The sequence below is a fragment of the Epinephelus fuscoguttatus genome, linkage group LG18, assembly GCF_011397635.1.
Source record: "Epinephelus fuscoguttatus linkage group LG18, E.fuscoguttatus.final_Chr_v1".
NCBI classification, from domain to species: Eukaryota; Metazoa; Chordata; class Actinopteri; order Perciformes; family Serranidae; genus Epinephelus; species Epinephelus fuscoguttatus.
The window spans coordinates 22,527,190-22,546,890 of record NC_064769.1 but is presented as its reverse complement, the minus strand read 5'-3'; the positions used below and the strand labels follow the sequence as shown (position 1 = coordinate 22,546,890).

General features: G+C 43.6%; 2 protein-coding genes across 4 annotated transcripts in view; both read left to right on the top strand.

Annotated features, from left to right (window-relative positions):
- Window positions 1–3,424, top strand: part of atp2a2b (ATPase sarcoplasmic/endoplasmic reticulum Ca2+ transporting 2b) — a 30,331-nt gene extending 26,907 nt beyond the window's left edge. Inside the window, exons 23-24 of one of the 2 annotated variants that reach the window (XM_049603383.1) lie at window positions 82–202; window positions 2,416–3,424. In XM_049603383.1, coding sequence (XP_049459340.1) covers window positions 82–202; window positions 2,416–2,429 — 135 coding nt within the window. In that variant the 3' untranslated portion in view covers window positions 2,430–3,424. Of the gene's footprint in view, window positions 1–81; window positions 1,233–2,415 lie in introns of those variants that run through there. The other variant, XM_049603382.1, reaches the window with a different exon arrangement.
- Window positions 3,425–5,311: 1,887 nt separating this feature from the next.
- Window positions 5,312–19,701, top strand: part of bcr (BCR activator of RhoGEF and GTPase) — a 124,382-nt gene continuing 109,992 nt past the window's right edge. Inside the window, exon 1 of one of the 2 annotated variants that reach the window (XM_049603380.1) lies at window positions 5,312–5,683. In XM_049603380.1, coding sequence (XP_049459337.1) covers window positions 5,524–5,683 — 160 coding nt within the window. In that variant the 5' untranslated portion in view covers window positions 5,312–5,523. Of the gene's footprint in view, window positions 7,804–19,701 lie in introns of both variants that reach the window. The other variant, XM_049603379.1, reaches the window with a different exon arrangement.

Here is a 19,701-nt window from a genome sequence, read left to right as displayed (position 1 = left end):
TCGGCTCAAATTGTGATCAAGTCCGATCTGTGCCTGAGACTGAACCAGAGTTTGACATATGTCTTGTGTGCTTCTTCTCAGATTATCTTCCAGATCACGCCCCTGAATCTGACACAGTGGCTGATGGTGCTAAAGATCTCACTGCCTGTCATACTACTTGACGAGATGCTCAAGTTTGCCGCCAGGAACTACCTGGAGCCCGGTAAAGAACTGGAGAAGCCCGCCAGCTGCAAAAGCTGCTGCCTGTCTGCATGCATGGAGGGCATCTCCTGGCCCTTCGTGGCCATCTCCCTCCCCTTGGTCCTCTGGATCTACAGCTCCGACACTAACTTGGCCGACATGTTCTGGTCCTGACTGACTTGAGCACAACCTCGACTCTTTCCATTTCCTCCCCCCGCCCCACCGCCATCACCTCCCTCTGTCCTCTCCCTCTTCCCTCTCTGCCTTCCTTACATGTGCATAGCTTGCGTGCGTGCGTGTTTGTAGAGTTAGCGTGTGTACTTGTGCGTGCCTATCGCGTGTGTGTACAAGAAGGACCAACTTTAACACATGAAAACGTAACAATTAATATAATGTTAACATTAAGAAGTCACCTGGTTTGAGTTGGGAACGGCTTTTTGAGTGGGTGAGGCTTTAAATGCGAGTGTTAGAAGACCATCACTCCCGTAGCTGTGGACTTTGTTGCTGGTTTGAAAGAAAATATACTGTTGCCAGTTTTTTTTTATTATTATTATTATTATTATTGTCAATATTGCCTTGAAGGTTTTTATTTTTAATGATTTGGGGAACATTTGTCTCATGTCACTACAGTAACAGCAGCATTTTGTTTCGCTTCCGTCGTCATGAAAGTAATCCAAGAAGCCCATTGATCTGTATAGAGATTGAATTTTATGCAACTTTTTTTATGGCTTTGTCAATTGTTTGACCAGCGTGGCTTAGACATACCGCCTTCATTTATTTTCACATGTTTACCATTGTGTCTTCAGTATAAACTCAGAGCTCTTTCAGAGAGGACAAGCTCCGTGTGGCAGACCAGGACGGGGGGAAAGGTTTGGGAGTGAACATTTGAATGCTCCGCTTAAACAAAAAGAAAAAAAATATGACAAACAAAAGCCGCATGTCCTGTGACCAAGCATGAACTGTATGTGGTTTCTCATCCCTAATTTAATGTGTATGTCCCCCCCCCTTCATGTTGGAGTATAAATAAACCTCATGGATTTTTTTTTTTTTTTTTAACTATAATGATTTGAAAATAAGCCAGTTTTTCTGCACTGGGCAGAGCACAGCTACCTCAATATGATAAATTTTGTTTTGCTCATCTCTAGATGCTTTTCCGAAGCGGTCTTGCTACAGCGTAACATCCGAGGTGTGCCCCTATTTGCTTGTGCAGAAAACAAAGAACAAAATTTTCCTTCCCTCTAACATTTTTAAGGATATATTTTGTTTGTGTTGATTTTTTTTTTTTGGACTCTCATTAACTTTATTTGTGTTTTGCTCTGGAGACAGAACTCCATGCTGTTTGATTCAAAGGACAGTGATGTTAAGAATCCTAAGAAATAAATACTAATACACAACTCCAAAATGATCTTGGAAATAAGAACCCAAAATGTTGTTTTTTTTTTACGTCAAAGAAAAATACACTCATAAACCCTTTGAATCAAAGTGTTTTCTGTCTTTATTTAACGAGGCCAATTATGGACATGATTCATATCCAGTGTTTTTTTGTATGTGCATTTAATACTTGAATACAAATCATTTCAGACATATGAATGCTCCGGTGTCCTTGGCACAACATGACGGGAGAGCAGCGACAGATTTGTGTATATGTGACTCTTACAGGCTTTAATATCTGGAGGTCTTAGTTTGCTCTGGGCGTGACACACTCTGGTAGTGTACACATGTTGGATCTCAGCCCACACAGTCGACCGCACTGATCTTAAGCATTACTTTGTGTGAGGAAATCTAAAGCATGTTTTTTGGGTAGATGCCTGGGTTTGTTCGCACCGTGTGTTTGTGTTCCACTTACAACTGTGTGCTTTTCTTCCTCAATGCCTTCCATTGGCTCCCCTGTCACTAGAGTGAGTATCCATTTGCTTTTTTTTTTGTCACACTCCACCAAATACAATTCAACACAGTAGAATTTAAAGAAACAAAAGGGCAGTTTTAAAGGAACATTCCACCATTTAAAAGAAGCATTTTGAGTTGTGAATGTAGTTCTTCCTCGTCTTGATGCGGTGTCAATGTCAACCACATTCCACCATTGTGAATGTCACTGTGTGCTGATCTGTTCACCGCTCTGACACATGCCTATATTCACAAAATCAATACCTGTCGTCTTAGTTTTTTGGTAGAAAAATTGATTTTAAAATTGCAATCTTTCTTTTGTACTAATGTTTTTTTCCTTCTCCCTTCTAGGTTGGCTCTCATAAAAGCTTCGCACATTTGTAAGAGTGGGCTCCGAGGCTGGAGTCACCCTACCGTCCAGCATGTGCGCTCACTCTTACTCCACACACCTCAAACACCATGACGACCAGCAGTATGTGTGTACCCTTGCACAAATTTAAAGAAAAAAAGGACATGTTTCACAGTAATAAGACCAAAATACATGTACTTAAACACACACACACACACACACTTCTTAATACACTTATACCTCTGTGTGCAGATGCTATATCAATATGACACTATTCCAGTTTTGTGTGCAGGGAGAGTTTTCGATGCCCTTGACGTTCCTTCTTGCATGAAGAACTTGTTTCTGACTTCCATGGTAGCTCGTCGCGTAGAGAATCTTTAAAACACCGGGTCGAACGGTCTTAGCTGTACATCAGTGTACAAAACATTCATGCATGCGTTCCAGCTGTACGTAGGCTTTGCGATTTGTATTTATAGATTCTAATGTATGATACTCAAATGACATATTAAGATGGTTTTAAGATGGATATATCATAGATATGTAAATCACTGTTTTTATTGTAACGGTTTGGGTAATTTGCACAATAGAAGACATGGAGAAGTGACTCATGCTGAACTTGACTGTGCTCTACTTGAGTTTTTTAAACGTTGATTTCTCCCCTCCGACAGGTACTGTAGGCCGATCACTGACTCATTTACTTTCTGATGAGGTAGTCCTTTGCAATGAGGGCAACAGACTAACACTTTGATTCATTGGTAATCCTGCAATACAACAGTGTTCTCCTGTTTTCTTATTGCATCTGCGTTACTACTACTATTATTATTATAATTATCATCATGTATCTTTATCAACTGCTGTAAAACTGTGATCTAATGTGAGGGGGCCCGTGCTGTCCCCTCAGCGACACCTGGTCGAAGAACAATATTAACCATATGTAAAAAGACGATCATTATTGATGAGTAATAATGGTTGTACATGCATTACTGAGGTTGTGGTTTCAGGTAAATAAAACAATATAGTATTTCAACTGTGTCATTTTGTATTCTTTCATGTTTTGTCACTTTCACAAAATTAGTCATTTATGGGATTAAAAACATCAGTACCACTGGGTTAACTATTCAGCAAAGATCTACACTAAGATCTTTTATAAAGCCCTCAAAGAGTGGTGACATTGATGTCAACATAGTATGAAAGTGTAATGAATTCACATTAAGGAAAAAATGCCCTGTTTTTCTGGTTTGACAAGATTATTATCTCAGAATTATATCAAACACTTTCATGAATAAAGAGTGCTTGTTTCTTTGAATTGATGAAATTGTTATCTCAAATTTTGTGAGAAAACTTAATGGAAAAAAATCTTCTAAATTAATCAAGTGCCTTGGAATTATGAGAAAAACTTTCATTTAACAAAAGCCCTTATTTTTCTGAAATACAGAGATTATTATCTCAGATTTATGAGAAAAAAAATTTATGAAAAAAAAATCTGAATTAATGTGAATTAGGAAGATTATTATGCCAGTATTCTGAGAAAAGATTGTTGTTCTTGTTTTTCTGTATTAAATTATCTCAAAATTATAAGAAAAAATTAATGGAAGGAAAGAAATCTGCATATTTTTCTATTATAATTGTTGTTGCTCAGTGTGTCAGAGAACCAGTCCCTGCTGAGGAAACAAAGAATTACGAGAAAAGAAATGAACAAAATTCTTTCTCTGAATTAACAAGAGCATTATCATGGTATCCTGAAAGATTTAACTTTTAAAAAACTGCTAACTTGTTTTTATTATCTCAGAATTATGGAAACAAATTAAAAAAATAATAATGGAAGGAAAAAATCTGCTTATTTTTCTGAATTAACAAGGCTATTAGCTATATGGGGAAAAAAAACATTTTTAAATAAAAACTATCTGATTAATAGGAAAAGTTTTCATGGAAGAACAAAATTTCTTCTGAATCAACATGATTGTTGTGTGACGGTTATGTAATTATGAGAAAACTTCATGTAAAAAAAAAAAAAAATTGAATTCATGAGATTATTATCCCAGTATTCTGAGAAGATATTTCATTTCAAAAAATAAAATAAAAAGACAAAAAAAACCACATTGTTTTTCTGTATTAAATTAATCTCAGAATTAGAGAAAAAAAAAATCATTGAGGAGAATGTTTCATGAAGAAAAGATTCAAGGCCTACTCTTGTTTTTCTGAAATAATGAGATGATCTGAGATAATCTCGTTAAATTCAGAAAAAAACAATAAAGATTTTTTTTCCATGTCAACTTTTTAATAACTGAGATAATAATCGTGTTAATTCAGATAAAAGATTTTTCACTGGACTTCTTCTTCTTCTGTACCATGGAGCACCAGATGTGTGTACACTAATATGACATTCCTCCACTGGGTGGCAGCGTTGAGTTAAAGATCCCAGCAGCACTCCTGCATGTTCTGTAACACCTGCTTGACAGGTACAGCCACCAGCTTTTAAAGGAACCCAGGAGGAGTAATGTGATCAAATTATTCTGATTATTAACTTTAAATAAAATGTGCATTAGCAAAATAATGGAAGAATTGATAGCTTACTGGTTTAAAGGACATTTAAAAGGCAATGTTAAAACCCGTATCTGTGGCAGTCTATGATTTCTAGGCTCTGTGGATCTGAGTGTGCAGCCAAGAAAGAAACCAGTAATAACGCAGTGAAATACATGTGTGTGGGTTTTCCAGAATAATGAGGTCTGTGGTGCTGATGCAAAATATTCTCTTAAAACTTAAGATGTGAAAATAAGTTTCAGCAGTTGAATCTTACATCCATAAAACACGCCTGGATCAGTAATGAGCTGAGGAGGAGGCTGCATCCCTGCTCTGTCTCTTTAACCAGCAGGCTCCCTGTCACTCTGGTCCCTCCCATTCCTGCAGCCCTCCAGTGTTGCTGGCCTGAGATGGGAGCGCACACAGTGGCGGCACCATCACGGCCCAAGAAACGGGATAAACCTGGAAAAGAACAGGGGAAAAATAATCAACAATACCACATATGTACCGTGGAGAACAATGGGATAACGACGCAGTGATTCCACTCACACCGGATCTCACCGCTCAGCCGCGCGCTCTAAGAAACTCAGATGTTGTCGTCGCTTGTGATTTGCGCTTTTTCTCCTTTCTCCTTGAGCGCTGCTGGTACAAAGGCGCCTGGTGTGGAGCAGCAGCAGCACCTGGGATTACGCTTACATGAATGGGGCAGAGTGAACGGACCTGCTAAACCCGGAATAGTAGACGGAGACAGTGAGTAAACCCACGCAGGATTAACACACTTTCTTCTTTCTCTCCGTGGGAGCCAGATCCCCGTGTCACCCTGCGAGGACAGATGCTGTCATTGTGTCGAGGCTGAGATTTAAAAGAAAAAAAAATCTTCTCAAAGTGTCCTATTCTGGAATAATGCATGAGAGAGACTGCAGCTTTTTATTCCTTTTCATGCCCCGCACATTCTCAGTTATTCCAGTGGCTGAGCAGCCGGTTTCTCTTGTTCACACTGGGATGTATTGTTGCATCTGCGCAGCCCACGACAAGTGTCAGCAATTAGACTGTGTGTGTGTGAACGTGTTACCTAAAGGCCTGTTTTAAACACTGCTTTCAAACTGTAAGTGGCCATTGTTGTCGAGAAGGATTCAGTGGAGAACAGGACTGGGAAATAAGGGGCCAAACCGTGCGCCCTTGGTGTGATTCTCCAGCGTGTGCGCGCCGGGGTCGATCACAGAGATAGATTAGGCACAATATGGTGGAACCGGTTGGATTCATCGAGGCGTGGAAAGCGCAGTTCCCCGAGTCCGAGCCCCCCAAAATGGAGCTGCGATCTGTTGGTGGCATCGAGCAGGAGCTGGAGAAGTGCAAAGCGTCCATCAGGCGCCTGGAGCAAGAGGTGAACAAGGAGCGTTTCCGTATGATCTACCTGCAGACCCTCCTGGCCAAGGAGAGGAAGAGCTATGATAAGCAGCGTTGGGGCTTCAGGAAGACGCCTCTGGGCGAAGGGATGGACCCTGCGGCCACACAGGGCGCAGAGTGCCAGTCCCAGCAGCCGCACATGCAGGAGACTGGTGGAGTTGGAGTAGGAGTGGTTGGTGGAGGGTATGGAGGTGGTAGTATGGATAGGAGCCGCTATCAGCCTCTTGGAGACGGAGCTGGCAGATCTAAACCCAGGCCTCCACCAGCCAGGAAGTCTGCCTCCCACGGAGACGGCCTGGAGTCAGCCTTTGAGGTCCCCCAGCAGGCTGAGTCGACATCCTGCGACAACCTCGACGGCCTCTCCCCATCCAAGCAGAGAGGTGGTATCTCCGTGTCGCCCCGCAGGCTCAATGTGCCACCCACAGAGAAGGACCTGCCCTCTGACCCCAAAGACAAGATGGGGATGGGGCTTGGCGTGGCAGCTCTCAGGTCCAACTTCGAGAGGATCAAACGGGCCAACTCTCACTCGGCGGGGGATGTAGCAAAGGGCCAGGAGAAGCAGCTGCCGCCACCGCCGCCGCCATTCTACTCTAACATGGAATTCCACCACGAGAGGGGTCTGATCAGGGTCAACGACCGGGATGTGTCAGACAAGATCAGCTCACTGGGCAGCCAGGCTATGCAGATGGAGCGGAAGAGGTCTCTTCACTCCCTCCCAGGTAACCTCGCCACGGTGGCGGGGGAGCTCCGCGCTAGGCCGGTGTACAGAGGCCGGTCTACTGAGAGCACCTGTGGCTATGATGCTGAATATGAAGATGGGGAACCCAACCAACGACACTCAGGGAGGGCCAACGGTGGCAAACCTCCACCACCTCCTTGGCAGCCGTCCGAGTTCCAGGCGTACTCCAGTGTCTACGTTGGCGGGGTGATGATGGGTGAAGGTGGTGGCGGAGATGGGAGAGGTGGTGGTGGTGGAAGTGGAAGTGGTAGTGGTAGTGGAGTCACAATGAGAGACATTGGAGGAGGCGATGACCACCTCCTGACCTGGCCACGCCGTTCCTACTCCCCGGGGAGCTTCGAGGATGTCGGTGGAGGTGGCGGCTACACGCCGGACTGCAGCTCCAACGAGAACCTGACGTCCAGCGAGGAGGACTTCTCGTCAGGTCAGTCCAGCCACGTCTCACCCAGTCCCACCACGGCCTTCCGCCGACCCTTTAGAGAGAAGAGCCGCTCTCCGTCCCAAAACTCCCAGAACTCGCAGCACTCGTTCGACAGCAGCAGCCCTCCGACACCGCAGTCCCAGAAGCGTCACCACCGGCAGCAGGGAGGCCACGTGGTCATGTCTGAGGCCACTATTGTGAGCGTTCGCAAGACCGGTCAAATCTGGCCACCTGCTGCCCATCATGACCTCGTGCCCCACGGCAGAACGTCCCATGACAACAGTTACCATGGAGACCACCTAGGTGAGTGGTGGCTGCTGTCTCTAATCAGTGTGCTGGTGGGGAGCAGGTGGGCTGGAGTGTAAAGCACATTTCAGACCCTGTGCAGGAGCAGTGTGGCTGGATGAGTGTGTGGGAGGAGGAATGAATGAAAGCCTGAGTGAATGAGTGTAATTCTACTCATGTGTTGGCATCTCTTCTTCTGCATTTTTCACCTCTTCCTCACGTCTTTCCTCTTAAAACCACAAAGCAGCCAAATGTTGACGTGATTGATATTACGGGCGTGATAGTGTGTGTGTGTGTGTGTGTGTGTGTGTGTGTGTGTGTGTGTGTGTGCATGCTCGAGCCAACACGCAGGACTGTGTGTTCTTTGGACGGCCCCGCGTGGGAGACAGATGAAAGATCCACCTCTGCTTATTCTTGGAATGTCAGGCGGGTGGGTGAACAATAAATGCGGTCAGTCTGGGTTGAAGCTGCAGGTCTAGCCTCTTTCAGACGACTCCTCCGGCTCTGAGTATGGAATTCCAATCACAGGTGTCTGTCTGCATGTCTGTCTCTGGTTTGGCTTCTACAGAGTAGAAAACAATCCCCTGAACCTCCTCCTCACCAGCTTTTAGCACAAAAGAAATCCTCTCCTCAAACCATTCTGTGCAGTAACCCTAACTACTTAATTGCAGCCTTGGAGCCACAGTACCTGTAGCAGATAGATGTCCAGCCTGGAGCTCACCGGGCAGCGGCTAACTTTGGCTGTCAGGCTCAAGCCTAACAACAGTGGAGCGTGTTGCTCAAAGGAGCACATTAAGAGGGGCTTAGGTTGCTGTAATTCCTCGCTGAAGTTTCCACTGCAGAGGCGGTGCCAGCTCACAAGATGTGAAACCAAACACTGCTTGGGTAGTTCAAATATTTGACATCATTTTTAGTCAGTGAGTGTTGTTTACCGAGGTGCTGTTAGCCTGCACATTTCTGCTTGTTGTCTCTCTCTGGTTTGCTGCTGTTGGAAGTGTGTTTTAGCGCTCACTGTATTGTAACAGATTTGGTGCTGGCGCCCAGCTGGAGCAGACAGGCAGCAGGGTCAAGCTATCACACGCCTGCTCTAGTGCCAGGATGAAGTGGAAGGAGGGGAAGAGGTAGTCGGATAGTGAATGGGAGAGAGACAGAGAGGGAACTGGAGTATTAGATGCAGGGGGAGAATTAGAGCACTGAAAGATAATGATAATAATAGTAATAAACTTTATTTATAAAGCACCTTTCATACAAGGAATGCAACACGAAGTGCTTTACGATAAGGGAATTACATGCACCATGTGCTTCACATTTTAATAGACAGAATGAACCTTAAACAGGCCAACAAGGCAATTCGATATAAAAGGGCATTTAAATACAATTAAACATAAAAAAATAAGATGGAAAAAAGATACTTAGAAGGCATTGTAACTTAATATCAGCAAAACTATAAATCATAAATCATAAAAACAAATAAAATATGACATTTTAAAAGAATTGCAGCCGTGCTAGGTGTAAAATGTCTCAGTTTCAGGCCTGTATCACATTAGTCATAGCTAGTTAAAGGTCCAGTATGTAGGATTTAGGGGTCACATGTCCATTCTGAATGGACCACAAGTGCAAAAGACAAAGACAAAAAACACACTATATTTTTAAAAACACTGAATTTCCAGCACATAAATTTTATTTTTATGTGCCGTTTCTTGCTGTAGAGTAGGTGAGTAGCTGACAGCGACTTGACAGACCGCAAACTAGTCGTAAACTGTATGGACCTTGAACTAATGACTAAAGAGAAATCTGGACCCTGTGGCTGGACCAGTTGGGAACCACTACTTTAGTTTATAATCACCTGAAAATAAGAAACACCATGTTTTTGTTACCTTAGAATGAGCTGTCTATATCTACACTGAGAGTGGGTCCTAGTCTACGGGGATCGCCATGCTGCACCGCCATGTTTCCACAGGTGCCCACAACAGACGAACCAAACACTGTCTCTACGTAGGGTCATTTGTGTTTTCGTATCATCCACCATAGTTAGAAGTCCCTCTGCAATGAGCACCGTCTGAAACACATCGATTTTTTTGATGTGAAACTGCTTTATGTAGTGTTTTTACTGGTTTAAATCACTCGTTCTGTTTGTTTTGGAGAGGAAGAGACCTCCGCAGGTAGTTCGGCTCCCGGTAGTAAACCTCCTCAACAATGAACGCTGAAGGAATTTGGATCAGAAGTTTCAGCCATTTGCAATCTGAAGTCCTCACCGCTAGACGCCACCAAATCCCCCCAGAAAGTGAAGAGATATGTTTTTAGTTACATATTTAGTGAGCTAGCTTCCCTCATATCTATAGGTAGTGTGTTTTATAGCTTTGGGGCGTAACTGATAAAGGCTGCATCCCTGATCTTCTTCGGGTCGTTGCTGGAACCTCCAATAAACCAGCAGCAGATGATCGAAGTGTGCTTGAGGGCAAATACTCAACAAGGGATTTAGCAATGTAGCTTGGTCTGAGACCATTTAGGGCTTTGTATATAAGGAGAAGGACATTGAAATCAATTCTGAATGTTACAGGAAGCCAGTGGAGAGGAGCTTAAACTGGACTGATGTGCTCTCACTTCTTGGTTCTGGTTGACAGTCGAGCTGCAGAGTTTCCAGCATCTTTTTGATGTATAAATACTTTAGCTAGCCATTTTAGCCATTTCTAAGGTTGAAGAAAGAGTGTAAGCTGAAAAGTTAAAGCTAATTTAAATGATGTGAAGGCCTAATATGATTAATGTTATGCTGTTGTTATATGTGATACAGGGCCAAAGACATTACTGTCATCATTCTGGGTAGCATTACTGTCTGAAACCTGATGCCGCTCATCGCCTAAATATCCTGAACAGCGAGCAGGTCTCTGTGCATCTATAATTCATTTATTTGAATAGAACCACTGACACAGTGGCCCTGGTGGAATCATCTAAAATGTTTTTCCAGACCGGATGCGACCATCAAACTGCAGGGTCCCATCCAGTCCGGAAAACCACCTCATGCATATTTGCAGTGAAAGTGAAAGACATCTCTGTTTAATTACTATTCCCTCCCTGATGACAACTAACAGGCAAATACCATCGACAATTATGCTAACATTTGTAGCTCTAACAGCAATTAAGATTGTGCACAGTTAGCAGATAGTGAGTCCCCAGCAAATGGCCAGCTAATTCCCCAGCTGCTATGTTTAGGATTATCGCTGCACTGTCTGCTCTCTTTGTTTTAACATCTTTTCCACAACAGTGAGCCCTGTGGGGAGTGAGGCGAGCCGGAAGAGTAGGGATGGAGATGGAGGACTAGTTGGAGGAGGGGGCGGGGGGGTTACAGACAGCGATGCATTTAGTGGGATAATCTGGACTTTGAGCATAAGAAGTAAAAATGTTGGTTAGACACCCTGCGGAGTGGTTTTGTTTTCTAGTCGGGGTTTAAGCCGAGGGCAGACGGGCGTGATGCTGCCAGAGAAGGTGGTGATAACGATGAATATTGCATCATTTCGGGGGGCCCGGCGGTGTGTAGTTTCAGCCGACGGGAGCGGAGCGGAGCGTGGAGAGGATAGTAAGGGAAGACGAGTGTGTTTTTGGTGGGCGGCTGATGATAATAATGAAGAGTGGGACGGTTTTTTGAGGGAGACTGAGGGAGGCAGAGTGCAAGGCAGAGCTGTCGTTTCTCGCTTCATTGGTCAGGGATGCGGGGGCTGCAGAGAGGCACAGATGGGAAGAACTCTCCCGTTGCGTAACAGAAACGCACAGACTCTGGCTCACACACAAAGACACACACACGCTTGATGTTTACTCTTATACCTTGAGGCTGACTTCAGCAATAGGTGTGCACGTATGTGTTCAGGTACAGTAGGATGTTCCGTGCCGGTGGTTGACCCGAGTCTGGAGGAGTCGTTCTGATCTATAGTGATTACTTCTCCTCTCTTCTCTGCATGCCAGCAACAGTCGTAATTGCCTCATGGTGTGTTTTCTTTATTTAATGTTGGGGAGGGTTTCAGGATGAAAAGTTGACATGCTGAGCCGAGTTTGTCTTTGTGACTACGACAGACAAACTGAGCGAAAGATTAAAATAGAGATATCTCCCTCGAGTGTCGTTCGGTGGGAAAGCAGACGCTTGGCAAGGTAAAGCTAAAACATGTTCGGAGGCACAACCTTCAGATGCCAACTTCTCATTTTTGAACTGAACTGAACAAACATGAGCGCCACAGTGTTACGTCAAGCATTCATGCCGAGTTAGACGACTGACAAGTCTCTTTAACGTCGCCATGACTCAATTTGTCATCTCTTCCACTGTGAAAGTGAAGAAAATTCTTATTTAATAAAGAATATGGATTTGGAAAGTTTCCCTCAAAGGTGGAAGAAGTATCAGATTTGTGGAAAGGTGAATTAAGATCAAAACCAAACCCCACACGAGTAACCCGCGGAAAGTTCTAGTGAGGTCAGCCCATTGAAGAAAGGGAGCTTTCACTGCTCTGTGGGTTCGGGTGCATGAAATGGGTAGAAACCAAAAATGGCATGTTCCTCCATACGCTCTTTCCATTGATTCATTTAAAGGGAAATCTGCCTCTTAGCCAGAGAATACCTGTGGGTTTGTGTCTCTGAGGGGCGGGGATGCCAAAGCAGAACAGACCTGAGAAAGCTTCAATGGTTGTATTGTCCACTGCCTCCACCTCCCTCAGCTGGGTCCCGTCAGCGGCTATATTTTTAGGCAGGAACAACCTCTTGCTCTCTTTCTGTAACCTCTCTGCTCTCGGGGTTATTTATCACTTCATTTTATGACTCCCCAAACTATCTGGATTGGAGATACCACAAGAGCTGATGGAAAAAAGTAATTTCAGTTGTAATTTGGGTGCCAGGGAGGAGAGAGGCCGCCATGTGAGGGGAAAAGTGAACCACTGTGAAGCATTTTTATGGACATTTAAATTTGTAATTGATGTGAAATTGTAGTGCAAAAGACATGAGGCAAATTGAGCTGTTAGCTCGCTAACACATGACCTGCCCAGAGTGAAGAATTGTTGCCTCTCTCAGTCAGAGCTTACCAGCTCTGAACCGTAGTTGGGAACACGCTGGCTTATTAACATCATTGATAGCTTGGCTCCTTATTAGCTCGTAACTAGCTTCTCGCAGTCCGGACCGCTCTGCAGAAGGAAGGAACGGTGAGCCATTCGGTGGCTTTATTGCAGTCCTGACCACAGAACAATAAGCATGTCCTTCTCATGAGGTTGAACTGTAGCCTTAAGCTTATCTAGACACTTAATTCTACTACAACCATCACTCTTTGCTGCCTGCTGTCCTTACCCTCACAGGTTACCCACAAGGCTACCACCCTTAAAGGGGAACAGGGTGAGCCGGTAACAATATGTAATACTGCCAACACATCTCATCTGACGCTTGATAAAATGCAGTTTAATAGAAACTCTGAAGATTTTATTAGGCCTACCTTTTGTAAATATAACACAACATACCTCAAAAAGTTTTGCTGACAGTGTTTTGCTAAATGACCGAACAGACTAAAATCTGCTAGGTTAGCACAGTAGCAGTAATATTAGCATGTGATATTTCCCTCTCATTTTGAACTACTTGAATACTACAAACCCTGAAACACATTTTAGTTTATACGACAACGATTTCAACCGAAAACGGTAAACTTTAGTTGCGTTTTGGCTGATCGTTTACACAACAGCGGCGTTGCAGGTGCCTAAAAACGCAACGTTTTGAAATTGGGTTCCACAGTGCAATATTTTGGTTGCAATATTCAGTTGTCATGTAAATTTGCAATATGCAGTTCCTCTGAAAATGGAGACTTTTCATACATGTGCATTACGGTTCCAGTCACTAGGCATGCGCAAGAAAGTCAACCATCACAACAACAATGGCGGACTCCCGAGCTCTGTTTGTGCTGCTCACCTTATTGAATTTAGCAATGCTTCTCCAGCAAGGTGTAGCTTTACTGTAGCAACTCCACCTCGTTGTCTGTCCAGACAAACTTTCATGTGGTTGCCATTTTGTTTGTTTATACATCGCCGCTCTGTAGAAGGAAGCAAATGTGTGCAGGCGTGTGTTGTTTCATTACAAAGTCACACCGCCAACTACTGGCCTGGCATGTATACTACAGCGTTTTTGGTCATTTGAATGCTTAACTTTTTTCAAATTAAAAATAAGAAATGATTCCATCTTCAGCAAATCGTTTTCATGTAAACATGGCCTTAATAAATCACTAGTTTATTTTGCATGACCTTTGTATTGGACTCATGAATAGCTGGTGGAACCCAGTCCTGCGTCACAATGAAATATTGTAGAAACAACAGTTACACGTGACTGAAGGAGTCTAAAATGACTTTAACTTTTCAACCATACTCACCCCTGTATTAATCTGTATGTCTTTACACCTGCAAGGCATCAAACGAAACCTTACTGGGAGTGTGGGTGGCATTGTACGTATAGCATGTGGAAAGGACAAAAAACAGTCGCTGAGAAAAGAAGAGGGCTTGGTGCCCTTGAGGGACATTTGCACATCAAATGTAGTGATGTCATCAGTGTCGCTCTGTGTGTGTTTCTGGGTATTTTGCTAATTATATTTGTTACTTAAAGGTGGAGTCAGCGATTCTGGATTGTGGAGAAATACTGTCAGAACATCCCTCTCGCTCCCACTGCTCCTCTCTTCAGACACCCATGGCCTTTCCCCTGTCCTGTTCACAAGCACGAATGCTCCCTGTTGCTGAGTGGCTGGGTTAGCATTGTGTGTCTCACTCTGTGCCACTTTGTTGTTGAATTTGATAAAAATTGTATTAGACCTTTAACCTTTAACATCACAATATGAAACATACCCTCGCTTACTTGCTTGGATGTCAGAGTTGTCATGTGTTTTTCTCAGCAACAAGCGGATGATCAATGAAGAGGATCCTCTTCCTCTCTGAGCCTTAGCGTGTGCATATGTGCAGCCGCACCATGTGATTCAGCATGTTCTTCCATGTGTGTGCGGGGGATGGGGGCCGGGCAGAGAGAAAAGGAATGATGGGAAGAGACGGCTCACGAGACACAGAGAGAGATTTTGTCAGTGGTACCTCCGGCCAAGCTCACATGCTTTACAGTAGTCCGGCGTGGCACAGTGACCCCCTTTTCACACTGAGGGAGGGGAGGGGAGGAGGGAGCGACTCTAACTCTTAAAAAGGCTTGTTCAGTCTGTGCTGTTGAGCGAGCTTGGCAGAGAAAGCCTCGTTTACCTCAGCCGTCCCCGGCACACAGGAGCTGCAGGCTCACAGTCGGGCCCTGAGTGGTGGAGAGGGAGAGGAGGAGAGGAGAGAGGCATGGGAGGATAAGAAGGAGAGATGGATGTGGGGGGAGGAGGGAAAGCGGATCTGCCTTTCCTGCCAGCTGGGTGCTCTGCTCAGCCTTTCATTGGGCTGGTGCAACCTGCTCGGACCAATTACGCTGCCACAAAACAGATCCTTTGTTTCCTTTGCTGGGATCAGTTATGGAGGAAGAAAACTTTCTGAGAATCCTGTAAACTCATTCAAGATTTCAGTTTTTGGCTCGTCTGTGTTATTGCCTGCAGCGTGCCGTGTTTGTTGCATGGTTGATATGACGTAGCATCATGCTCCTGGCAACACAGCCTTTCAGTATACTAAAAAAAAAACCCAATGTGAAACACAACTTGAAATGATCCAGCTGTATGTACAAATATGTGCAAAGCAATCGTGTCTGGTTGTGCTGCATCCCCTAGAAGTCCAGCCTGGCACTGAGGCTTCTGTGGCATTACTGGGTTGGCAGTGGGCAGGAGGGTGGAGCCGCTCCAGCAGCTACCCAGTGAGAGTCAAACTGCCTGGCTTGGTTTGTGGGTCTGGAGCAGCCAGGTTCAGACACAAGCCTGTATCTGATCCGTGTATGTTTGATGCACGTGGGAAAACAGCTTTAAGGATGGGGGTGTTTGTGCGTCCACTGTCCATTAATTTGAGGGCCGGGGGGGATTTTCGGACATTCATATTAACCTTCGGGTGCAGGGAAGCAGATTGGATGCTCGTAACTAGTCTCTGCAGACATGCAAATACACACACACACACACACATAAACACAAACTCACAGGCCTCCATAGGGTAATTACTCTTCCCTGCTTCTGTTTATTTCTTCTCCTTTTCTGTGTGTGCTTGTGTACTTCCCATGCCAAGCATCCAGCCACAATCTTTCCTCTGGTGACCGACTGTTCTTGTTAAAAAAAAAAAAAAAAAAAAAAACTTGGAAAATCCCCTCCCATAAATTCTGGTGACTCTTTTCTCCCCATGTGAAGCTGCTTACTCTTTTGAACATCGGCCATCTTGGCTCTGTGTAACATGGCCCACGGTGTCGCAGTCGCTGAGCTTGTCATCTGGATCGGCCACAGCGCAGGACAACTGTGCTAGTTAGCGCTAACCACTCACCACAGGCCTTGTAGTGTGAGTGCTCGCTGGTGTGTGTGTGTGTTCTGGGTTTCTCCTCGTATCCTATCTGAGCTGCATGGGCCGTTAATCACAGCAGCTCTCTAAGGGACCGGGTTAATGTTGGGGGGAGTGGGATGGAAAGAAAGACTTAGTTTATGGTCTCTGGTTAAGACCACAAGGCAACGTGGCGTCCATGAAGATTAATATCACAATGACCTGAAAGGCCCTCAGAGAGAATTTGTCCAGATTTACCAGTGCTAGAGAAGAGGCCTTAAAGGAGCACTCCACCTATTTTACATGTCAAAGTCAATTTGCTGTTCACAGGGAAACTGTCAAAACAGTTGTATAATGTCAGTGGCTCTGGAGGAGCTCTGTCAGGTCTGAGAAAATTACTTAAACCACGTCACTTCAGTGTCTCAGCTTGAGCTTAGAGACTGTAGAAATCTAACAGAAAGCCTGTGTTACAAACTGTGACTGCATTATAGGTGCAATATGTAATGTGTGTCCACATGCTCCAAAGTAATGGGAGGCAGCCAGTGGTGTATTATAGTTATGATGGGCCCCAGTGCAAGATTTTACATCTAAACTAGCTACAGCTTAAGATTAGGCAACATCAACATACATATTACTCAGCAATCATCAGCGCAAATCTGTATATGACAAATATAACAAATAAAATAAGAAAGTATTCATTCAATTCAATATATTTTATTAATATATATATATATATATATATATATATATATATATATATATATATATATTATTTTTATTTTTTCATTTTATTTATTTTATTTTATTTCATTTTCATTTGTATTTTATTTTTATTTGATCATTTTTATTTTTTATTTTTTTATTTGCATTTTTTGAAGATTTTATAAAAACATAAAAAACAACAACAAAGCAAAACAAACACAACAAAACTTAAAACTTTTTATTTATTTTTTAGTTTATTTGTGATTTTATAGTTTAAAGTAAACATATAATTTTATTGTAGAATAAATTGCTACCTACTGTTTCACAAAAAAAAGAGACCATGATGGGAATGGATTTGCCTATACGACGTCATACACAGTAGTTGGACCCACTTTTTTAATTTAACATGAGTTCTTCTTTGAACTCATATATCTGAGGTGGCAATCTGAGTTAAAAGAGCCAACATGCTGTTGGAGGGCCTGGTCTCTCTACGCCCCCCCTCCTTACGTCCCATGGACCGTAGTCCAGCCGCACTGCCTGCACTGTTTATATTTCCAAGCCAATGATTACGAGCTGTATTAGCTTTTTAGTCTAACAATTAAACAGAAATTAGTGACAAAATATAAAAAAAAAAGGAAATATTCTGACACCTGTTTTCCTTAGTAAACAGAAAAATACAACTAAACACCTCCTGAACTTAAGTTTATCTCTATTAGTCAAATAAGATTAGCTTAATACCCCGGTTAAATCACTGTAAAACACATTTAAACTCAACTGAAACAATCACCGCCTCTGGTTTGATCACAGTAAACCCTGAATTATCCTGGATCTACACACTGTTTTACCCCTCTGTCACTCGCTGCCCACTGAGCAGCTGCTCTCACTCGTTCCTCTGAGGCGGACCATTAACTCAGCAACATAAAAAATGACAAAAATGGCCCCAAAAAACAGCCGATGATGTCCTCAGCCAACCGCTGACAGCCTGTATATTTGTCCACTCGCTTAACCCTATTGACAGCCCCTCAGTGCAGCTCTGATTCTTCAATACAAGTGGAATTACGAGACAGGATGAGCCGGGGCTATCTCGTTAGCATGCTCATTTCAGTAGATACTGCTGCAACACAACGCATTGATGTCCTTGTCATAACGCCAAAACCGTTACATCTTCACAATTTGTCCATGATGTTTGCTCATTTTTTTGGATGTTTGAAGCAAAACCTTATCTTACACATTGCACCTTTAACAGTCTGGCAGTGCAACATGGGAAAGGTATGATCCAGCGTTTTGGCTCTTGACTCATATAAGCAACTGAAGGTCAGGGTATCTCTGCTTCTCTTGTCTTAATCTGTTTCTTTTTAGTTCCTTAACTTTGTGGAAGTGTGGTTCTAAGTCACTGGAGTGCTCTTTTACACCAGCATTTAAATATAATACATGTTGCTGATGTCTGAAAACTTTAACAAAACACGTCTTTAGACAGAAGTAGAAAAGGTACCTAAAGATGCAAGCATATACAAAATATGCAAGGAGCACACATTGCAAACTTGTCACACACATGTACAATTGAAATCCCAGTGATACTCTTCTTGGGATTAAAGGGCAACAGAAACCTGTCTCGTCATGCAAACATGTAAGCTTTAATCTCCACTCTTTAGTCTGGGAATTAGAAACTGGCTAACAATCAGATTAACCATTTCTCCTCATATAACACAGCTCACACCGCGCTGCGTTCATTACAGCACTAATGCATGATGCCCCATATATCACAGATGGGATTATCAGCACTCACACACCACGCCAGGTTATACAGTTGACTAACGCACACACAGAAAATGTGCGATTGGTGGTTTGTGTTCAGGCCGATGCATGCTGGAAGAGGGTGTGTAGATACTCCTGGCTTTTAGAAAATGAAAATATATCACACAGAGCTTTTGTTTAATTTAATGAGGCATCTTCTCTCTTATTTTCCACTTCATTTCTTCCCTAAACCTCTCCTTCACTTTATTATCACCTCTTCTCTCCATCTCATCCTACCTTTTTTCCATTTCGTCTTCTTCCTCTCCATCTACGCTCCATTCAAACAGCTGCTCCTAGTTTCCTTTTGCTCGGAGCCAATTAGAGGTGCATCACCTTTCCGTCTGTGATTCCACGGGTTTTCCACTCAAGAAAAAAAGGGGGGGAAGAAGCAGGGAGAGATCAAAGTCACGACCCCCCCTGCAGGAGCGAGCAGGCTCTCTCTGTAATTGTCCAATAGGGGTTTAACTGACGAATGCCTATAAAACAACGCAATCAATGCCAAATGTCAGCAGCCGGCCTCCTTGTTACAGAACAGTATGGAGTGCCGAGTCTATTCCCCTGCGTCTGCACGGCTGATTCTCTCAGTCTTTTTGTTTTCTCTCTTCTCCTCCGGCTATTTCTGTTTGCCTACATGTCTTTCTTCTGTCTGTCTGTCTGTCTGTCCACAGTGCTCTCGTACACATATGTTCAATCTGTGTAGCTTACGTGTTTGTGTGTGTGTGTGTTTGTGTGTGTGTGTGGACAGACAGTTAAAAGCTTATGATTCCTCAGAAAATGGGTTTAGTGGACTTTAATGGAGTTAACCTCGGCTTACTCTCAGTGGTAAAGGTTGTGGATCAGTGGGGGTGAAGCTATACGTAGGATGTAGCAGTTACTTTGTAAACATCCTTGAAAGCATTGATATCAGGCGCATCATTGTTGCACATAATAACATACAGCCTGCATCTGTCCATAGACACATGATTATTGATACAGTTTAAATCAGAGCTGTGTT